This window comes from Epinephelus fuscoguttatus, linkage group LG17, assembly GCF_011397635.1.
Source record: "Epinephelus fuscoguttatus linkage group LG17, E.fuscoguttatus.final_Chr_v1".
NCBI classification, from domain to species: domain Eukaryota; kingdom Metazoa; phylum Chordata; class Actinopteri; order Perciformes; family Serranidae; genus Epinephelus; species Epinephelus fuscoguttatus.
Window position 1 is genome coordinate 15,932,546 of NC_064768.1, and position 9,233 is coordinate 15,941,778.

The 9,233-nt window shown below is 40.4% G+C and overlaps 1 protein-coding gene across 1 annotated transcript; it reads right to left on the reverse strand.

Annotated features, from left to right (window-relative positions):
- Window positions 1-711: 711 nt before the first annotated feature.
- Window positions 712-9,230, reverse strand: rragcb (Ras-related GTP binding Cb). The gene is made up of 7 exons (XM_049601513.1): window positions 8,743-9,230; window positions 6,646-6,849; window positions 6,360-6,559; window positions 4,362-4,476; window positions 4,137-4,279; window positions 3,893-4,041; window positions 712-1,718 (listed from the first exon to the last, which is right to left on the reverse strand). The coding sequence occupies exons 1-7, from the start codon at window positions 8,905-8,907 to the stop codon at window positions 1,576-1,578; spliced, it is 1,119 nt and encodes a 372-aa protein (XP_049457470.1). The 5' UTR covers window positions 8,908-9,230; the 3' UTR covers window positions 712-1,575.
- Between the last annotated feature and the right edge of the window lie 3 nt (window positions 9,231-9,233).

Genomic DNA, 9,233 nt, shown 5'->3' on the forward strand with positions numbered 1-9,233 from the left:
TCACCAATTTAGTATCTGATTTAATGTCTCTCCTTCTGTCCCTGAGCTATAATGTTGAGTAATGGCCATAAAAGTGTTTTTGCAGAACATTATGAGGTCACAGTGAAGGTGGCCTTTGACCTTTTGGATAGAAAATGCCATCACTTCATTTTCATCCTGTTAAAACTTTTGTGTAACATTTTGTCATATTTAGTGTATGAATTGTTGAGTTATAACCAAAAACATGTTTAGCGAGGTCAAAGTGACCTTGACTTTTAAACAGCAAATTCTAATCAGTTCATATTTGAGTCTCAGTGTTTGTGCCAAATTTGAGGAAACTCCCTCAAGGCGAGAATGGGATGTATAGATGTATCTCCGGCCACGGCTGTCGCTGGCATGGAGGCATAAAAAGCAGCAGTAGATATTTATCTATTTTCACTATTATGAGAAAAGATTCTCATAATTCTTACTTTGTATCTCAAACATAACAAAGGTTCCCAAAATAAGATAATTAACATATTGACATATTTTCTAAGAGTTATAAAACGTCAGGAGACAGCAATAAATAATAAAAAGTTGATATCTAACTTACATAATTTCTCAACGTTATGACAAAGTAAATAATGAATATACAAAATCTTTGTCAGAAATTATGTTAAACTCTCAAAGTTATTACATTATCTTCGTCATGATAACTCTTAAAATTGTTCTTTGACAACAAAAAGACAAAAGTTTGACTCAGCAAAATATGAAACATATTTTATTAAAGAATTATTATGTACAATAATAAAAAAAACAACACAAATCTTATATATATTATTCAAAGCTCGCACCGAAAAGCAAAAACTGAATCTCTGTTAAGTAAATTTGGTCAAAAACGTTCATCACAAGCTACAAAAACTGCACTGTCAGCAGGCGTGGCGGGTTCGTCCAACTGAAGAGCATCATCTGTTATTTCCAGACTCCATTAAGACCAACATGCTGTTCATCAACCCAGGCTCTAATGGTGTAACTGGCACAGTACTGGTCTGTGGGGATCCTGAACAGATCACCGGTCGCTGGTCACATGAGTCATTATCAACAGAAAACACACAGTGGAACAAACACCGTGCTTTCTGTTTTTTCATGCCGGGGATTAAATCCACTTACAGCACTCCATATTTCAAAGCAAAATGAGCAGGAACATGAAAGAAGTTTGGACTGTAACGTTTAGTTTCTGGAAATACAGCTGAGTCAGTGGAGCTCGTGTTGATCCTAAGTGCTCACACTGATCATACGTCTCTCTCAGGAGTATTTTTATGATGCAGAGCACACAGACGTAACTGGCCGAGAAGGTAAACACAACTGACATCTCACTACCGATAAATGTGCATAAAGTAAGAACCACTGTTCAGGTTTTTGGTACATTTGTGGCCTGTAATACTGGACAGATATATTTCTGAACAACACGTTTCATCTCCAGGTTGATCAGATTCAGTTTTCAGTTCAACTGATTCACATTCAGTTGCACACAGTAAGGCAGCATGTGTTCCACAGGAGGTGTGTGTCCTCACCACACTTCAGGTAAACCAAAGAGTTACACACGCCTCCTGCCCTTTAAACTGCGTTTCCGTTCAGCGCAGCGTACTTCAGGCCCGACATGTTGCTGCTGGATGAGCTGACATCATCTGGCGAGGTGCCGACTTCAAACACCTCGTGGATGGCTTTTCGGAAACAGTGGAAGTTGTACTCTATCAAACCTGTTCAGATAAGAAATACGCAGTTTAAAGCATTTTATTTAAGCGTGGAGGAGATTTTGTAACATAAAAAACAGCCTCCAAAATTTTCTTATACCCATTTTTCAACTGAATTAGTGCGTATATGCAGGTTTTTGTCTTGAACACAGGAAATGAGTATGCCTTTCTATATTTTTTTTTTTTTTTTTTTTTTTTTACTTGTGATGGGCAGACTTATTATTTTCACATTATCAGTTTCTTTGAGTTGATGAAGTTTATATTAATAAAGATAAAATATTATTCATATTCATTTACATTGTTTCAGCATCCCACTTGTATGTAGGTAAGCTTTGTAAGCTCATTGTGATGTTGCAAAAATGTCTCTGACCAACAATCTGTCGTTCTTTGAGAGGCAAGAAGCAGACATTGCAGTTATCGCTGCAGCAAAATGAGTTCCTAGTCATATTTCATGGCCCACCTGATCAATTTCCTTAGTTCTTCTTTATCAATGGGTTGTTAAAACACTCATATCGTAATAACACATGACACGTTTTGTTTCCACATTACAACTTCAAGCTCATGAACACACCAAAGTCAGAAAAATGCAGCGCTGAACGATGCTGTCAATCAGGGGCTTGTGGTTCACCCACCGTAGCAGGCAGGGTGATCGGTACCATACGATAACTGTGAGTGGGAGAAGTTTGGGAATCTTGAGCACTCCGACATTTCACAGGCTGACTCGGTACATTCTGGACACTATAAAGAAGTCGTCCAAAATCATTTGTTCATTTTCGCCATCACTGTTCATCCCCCTTTTTTACTAGTGTGTCACTTTCGACTTCATAGACGCACCAGAAAACAGGGTTAGTAACAGTAGAAAGCTGCATGGAGGCCAGTGAGAATATTATGGTGTTACTTATTCAGTCTCTCTTTCAAACTTGGTGCAGACTAATTTGGAACAATGCTCGAGCCCTGCTTGTTCAGACAAAAACAGAATTTGTGGTGGCACATGACTGCTGGAGAAGGGGTGAAATTAGCATGTCCATTCAGTCTCACATTTTCTTTTCCTAGGATGGAAGGCATGATCTGCCCTACTCTCCCTCTGACTGGCCTGAAGTCTTGGCCTTCCTTGGTTGGATTGGTTAGGTTTAGGCAAGAGAAGTCAGAAGTCAGACTGGTCAGGGTTTGGGTAAGAATGTCTGGGTAAGCCAATCAGAGGCAGAGTAATACAGAGAAGGGTGGGTCATGCCTTCACCATCCTCAGGCTGGTCATACACACTGTTTGTACATATACCTGTGAAAAGACGGAAGTAGCATAAAGACCAAATGTCTCTGTGAGGAGGCAGGTAGAGATGGTGGATGGCTCAAAAGACACACAGGGCTTCCCCCAGGAGACCGGTGTTTGTGTCTCGTGTCAAGCCAAGTGAACTTTCTGTTATTTTTTAAGGATTGCGGTCATGTCGTCATGTTACATTTAGTAACTTTATGTTAAGTATGTAAAGTTTCAACACTCAATCGTGTCTTTTCCTAAACCTAACCTTTAGGGGTGCTAATCTGCTAGATATCATAAGAACTGCTGTACGTGGGTACGATGCCTGGCTAGGAATAATTTTGTCTGGCTGTTTTATGAAGCGCTTGGTTAAGGAGTTAGGGGAAGATGATGGTTTGGGTTAAAACTATCACTTGAAACATAGAACATGAAATCTTGTAAGAGTTTTTGTGAATCTGAGGTGGTAATATTATGTGTTATACTGTTGTTTAAACTATCTTTTCTAAGTTCATCATGTGTGAAATTTAAAATGAGAGACAACAGTAAAGATAGATGCAACATAATTAACAGCAAGTCTTAATTTTACTGCCCACAGTCAGTCATCATTTGCCAAGAGCTCAGTTTTCCTCGTTCACACCACAACACCTGGCCAGCAGCTTAAGGAGTTGAGTATTTTGGGTGTGAAAAGCGCAGGCTTAGTGTGATTGGAAAGCAAATGGAGAGAAAAATAAGTGTTTTTCAAATGTTGTCAACTTAGAATGGATGCGCTCTAAAAAAAAAAGCTGTAGGGTCAAATCTCATTTTATAAATGTAAACACTTCTGAGTCGGCAGCTTCACACTTCAATCACACATTTAGGACATCCTGTATAATCAAACCATCGTCTTCTAATGCCAGTTTAACCGTTTGCGAGCTCTAAAATGACTCACCTTTCCTCTCAAAGCTCTCCTCTCTGAGGATGCAGACGAGAGCGAGGAACTTTGTGACCTCTTTCAAATAAAGCACGGTAGTGTTGTTGAGCTTGATGATAGCCGAAGACTCTTTGTCATAGGCACAGCCGCTGCCGTCCTGCATCAGCCTGCCAAGATGGAGCAGACGGAAAGGCACATTTAAACTCTTAAACTGTAGGATACAGTCAGTGCCAACATTTTAAACAAATATAACTCTTCTCACCCGTAAATGCAGGAGACATCGATGACAACATCTATCATATCGCAACACAGCTCGTAGGACTGCATGTCCACAGGAGAGCTGTCTGTGGCGATGTAAATCTTACTTACAACATCAAACAGGAAGGCTTTCTCAATCCCAGAATGCTGCAAAACATGACAGATGTTAACACCAGATGGTAGAAATATTACACATTTTGCTCTCTTTTTAAACAAAGGAACAACGTACAGATATGAAAATGTTCAAAAGGTTCTCCAACGTTGGTAACTGAGGAATGAGCTTCTGGACAACTTTACTGAAGGCCTCGAATATGGAGTGGTCGTAGATGCTGGTCAGGTAGAAGCTGAGGAAGGAAAGAGGAAGAGGAGAGTAACGACACTGCAGAAATACACACTAAACAGGCCTTGGCTCAGATGCTACAAGACTAATGATGTCTGCTCACTGTGAGGACGAAAGAATAAACCAATCCAACTGTTACACAGTGATAGTCTTTATCTATCATTAGGGGTGGGGAAAAAAATCGATTCGCCAAAGTATCGCATTGATGGATTTTTTGGATGCTTAAATGGATATAGCTCAAAAGCTAGTGTGAGGGGGAAGTTACTGTCTACTGTGGTAAGGTGTAGTAATGTGATATCATATCTGTTTTAAGAAAGCTGAAATGATACAGCAGAAAATGGTGGACGGTCCAAGGACACAGTCGTTCCACAGCTCAAACAGCAACTCAAATTCAGCCGGCCCAGTGTAACCTCCCCGCCGGATCAGCGAGGTTTTGGTTGCTGTAGTTACACAGATTAGACCCAGCCCTCTGTGACTCCAGCTGGGGTTAGCAAGGGCTGGATTTGAGTTGCTGCAGCCACTACTGTGTCCGTTACAGACCAGGCTCTCCTCTCAGCAAACAGTGAGGCAGAAGGAACATGGGGTGGCTAACTAATTCTTGTTTCATCTATGGGATGATAAACAGAGAGAGAAAATAGGGCGATTCGCTGAGCAAATCAATGCACGACGCACAGCTCTATAATGGAATAACATTTTACCCATATAAATTTAAAAAACAATGTAGGGACAGTCAAACGTAGCAGTTTAAGTTTACCCCAAAAAGTATATATCTTTTATTCATTCTATTGTGTATGTACCATGCATCTTAGTAATCAAATGAGTAAAGTTTATTTAATATAGCACCTTTTACAGAGCAAGGTCACAAAGTGTTTGATGATGTTTCATGATGCTGCTGAAACAACACACAGACTGACTGACATCATGTGCATTGTTTTTGGAAATATGTCTCATGATAAACAGTCTCTAGACGTGCATGATTCAACTTCTTCACATGGTCTTGTGTTAAAAAAGTAAACAAAAATTGCAATAAATTATAATATCGAATTGCAATACATATTGAATCGGCACCCAAGTATCGTGGTAGTATCAAATTGGGAGATACGCGTATTGTCTCAGCCCTGCTGAGTATAATGTTGAATTTTAAGCTACACCTGAATTGTCTAACATTATGATAAACTTCCTTTAAAAGTGCAAAACAAACAACTGTAGAAACCTATTAGTTAGGTGTGTGTATTACAATATTGGGGTACATTTTAAGGCTGCATTAACAATTTTTTTTGACCAATTGAGGGAAGCGGGACAAGCTAATAAAAAACAAAAAAACAAACGCAAAACCAAAACATCACAGTCATATCCTAAACTTATAGTTGTTAGCGTGAACATTTGCAAACGAGTTGAAAGATGGGCAATTTGATCCCCAGCTTCTCCAGTCTGCATGTCGAAGTATCCTTTGACAAGATACTGAACCCCAAACTGCTCCCAGTGGCTGGTACATCCGTTTATGGTAGCCTCGGCCACCAGTGTATGAATGTGTGTAAGAATGGGTCACTGTGACATATAGTGTCAAAGTGTGAGTGTTCAGACGGTAGCCTTTTTACACATGAGAAACTGACAAATTCAGGAATTTGGTGATAATTCTTTGTGGATTTGTCACTATGAGCAACATCTTTTACATTACAGAGTTTTAAACACAAAATTGTTGATATAAAAAGGTTGATAAGTGAATGCTGGTAGCGCCAAATAGCATCCAGAAGTAACTTCAATTAACTAGAAATCATCATCTCTCTATTACTTTAGTGGAACATATACACCTTCCATTGTGTTAGACTGTTTCTAGGAGTGTAGCTCCTCTGTAGCTAAACCTGTGCAGACGTGTCAGACACTCACCTGAGGTGAAGCTTCTCCAGGCTGGCGTCTGCCAGATCGTCGTTGGCCCTCTGATGAATGTCCCTTTGTGTTTCGATTTTGTGGTCGTCTGACAGACCATCTACTTTGTGGATGAACACCTCGAAGTTGATGTCTGGATTCACTTTGTAAGCTCTGGAGACTGTGAGATGTAACCGCCCGAGAGCCTCCACATAGTCATCCTAACACCAGGGGAAAAAAAGGTGACATGTTTATTCATCTCACACAGGAAGAATTAAAAACTAATGTCAGACTAATGTCATCCTACCTGAGCATCGATGACAAAGATCAGAGCGCCGGTTCCTTTAAAGATCATCTCACTGTCAAACGTGGGGTCGAAGAAGTCCACCTGGCCGGGAAAGTCCCAGATCTGGAAGTTGACAAAAGAGGTGCCGGAGATGTCGTCTTTGTAGATTTTGTTGGTGCTCTCCAGGAACAGCGTCTCGTTGGGTGACATCTTGTGGAATACAACCTGGTCAGAGACACAGAAGGATTATTGTTTTATTACTGTCAGTGCCTTCTCTGATTCGCAGTCCTCATTCTCTTACATTCAACTGGTTACCCTTAATATCGACCTGATATTATATTTTGTACTCTACTGTTATTCTGTCTAATCTGTATATATAAAACCTTTTTTTATGTTTGCCCATTTTAGGGGACTGATCTCTGCTCTGTTGCTGTTTCTGGAGTTTCTTCCATTTTTCCTGTTAAAAGTGTGTCTTGTGGGATTTTTTGCAGGACTTAAGTATTAGTTCTTGCAAAAGTTTGTGCAGCTTGTTTAATCTACAACAATGCATCATATTTAATAAGTTCATCAGATTTTGTATGTACAATCCTATTATTTATAACATTTTCAAGTATAAAGTAGCATAAAATAACATACTCAAGTAAAGTACAAGTACCTCAAATTTGTACTTAAGTAAAGTTCTTGAGTAAATGACTATATTACACTCCACCAGTGCAAAAATAAGCATACTTACAAGTGAATAACAACACTGTGTTATATCAGCTATATTGACATTTAAAATGAGAGACCACAATAAAAGATAGATGTAACATAAAGTCTTCTCAACTTTCATCCCTTTCTAGGACCTCAGTTTTCCTCTTTCACATCACCTGGCCAGCAATTTTGGATTTTGACCCCTTTTCCAAGAAGTTTTTTGGGTATTAAAAACGCCAGCTTAGTGTGGCCAGAAAAACACCTCTCTAAAACTGTCTGAACAAAACATTATAACCTTCACAAAGGAGAGATTTATTGCAGGACTGTCATATTAGCTGTGGCCAGGTGTACCTAACAGACATTTTTCACGACAGACATTTTGACATTACTGTATTAACATTCATGATGGCTGCATTCCATTTCAGCAGGTCCTGGTACTGTGCACACAGGCTCACTGGAGTAGCTTACTGGATTCCCCAGATCCCAATCTGATCGAGCATCCGTGGGACGTGCCAGTACCCCACCTCACAACCGACAGGTCTCAAAGGGTCCACCGCCAACGCCCCAGTGCCAGACTCCAAAGCACACCCCCAGAGGTCCCGTGTCCATGCCTTGACATGTCAGAGCCAAGTCTGATCCAAAAAGGCCCCACTGTGGATCGGGGGTATCTCTGGGGTACTGGCAAGTCCCATGAATACTCAATCAGATTGGGATCTGGGGAATTTGGAGGCCAGGTCGATGCATTGAGCTCTCTGTCACGTTCTTCAGGCCAATCCTGAGTAGCTTTTGCAGTGTGGCATGGGGCATTGCTCTGCTCTCGCTGCCATCAAGGTGCACTGTTGCCATTTGGGGGGTGAACTAGGTCCACAGCAGTGTTTGGCTGGGTGCTGCGTGTCAAGTGGTATCCACATGAATGCCAGGAGCCAAAAGTTTCCCAGCAGAACATTGCATTCTAACAAGATGATCAGTGTCAGTGGTTTTAATGTTCTGGCTGATCGGTGTATATAGGTGACTAAATATCTTCCTTGCAAGAGTAAATGTCGTTTTATTACTTCTTTCTTAATGTCTTAATTTACGTTGATACATTTTGGTGCCTATTTTATATATATATTTAGTAATTTAAATAGTTGATTATGCGTTTTCTGTCTGTGTAGTGTGGAGGGGGCTACAACTTGTGTCCTTGTGCAATCCTGTGTTGCACAATGAGCTGAACCTTGACCTCAACAGCGACACAACTACAGTTTTGAACAAAACCTGAACACCACAGCCTTCAAACAAGAGGGATTTATTGCAGGACTGTTGTATTATCTCTACCCAGGTGTACCTCATAAACAGATTTACATTGCATTAATATATTTGCCAGTCTTGTAACTCAAGAAGTGTGTTTTAAGATAATTTTTTGGTGGTGTGTTTCAGATGACTTACCTTTTGAATAGATGACTTGCCACTCCGCCTCAGTCCCATCAGCAGTATCCTGGGCTTGTCAGCTGATGTGGAGCTCTCCTCCTCCACCCCGTAACCAAAACTTTTGGGAAACGACCCCACAACATCGTAACTCCCCGTTAACGCGGGCTCCTCATACAAAGACATACTGAACTTTACTATCCGGCCTGCCCTATCTTATTTAGTTACACTCTTTTAAGGCCGTCGGTGCTTTAACTTTAAGCTAACTGGCTAAATGATCTACACAGGAATGTTGATTTTCACACCGAGCTAGCATGGCAGGCTAATTTGCTAGCAGCTGTAAACGCGGTGTTTATGTTAAAATCCCACGTCAGATAGTCACGTATCCACCTGTATCCACACGGGGTTTCAGAGAAAATATACCAAGGGGTTAAATGACCACAATATCAGAAAATACGTGATAACTTCAGAATAGAAATCAGGAAGGGTGATTTTAAAAAAAGAAAAAGCAA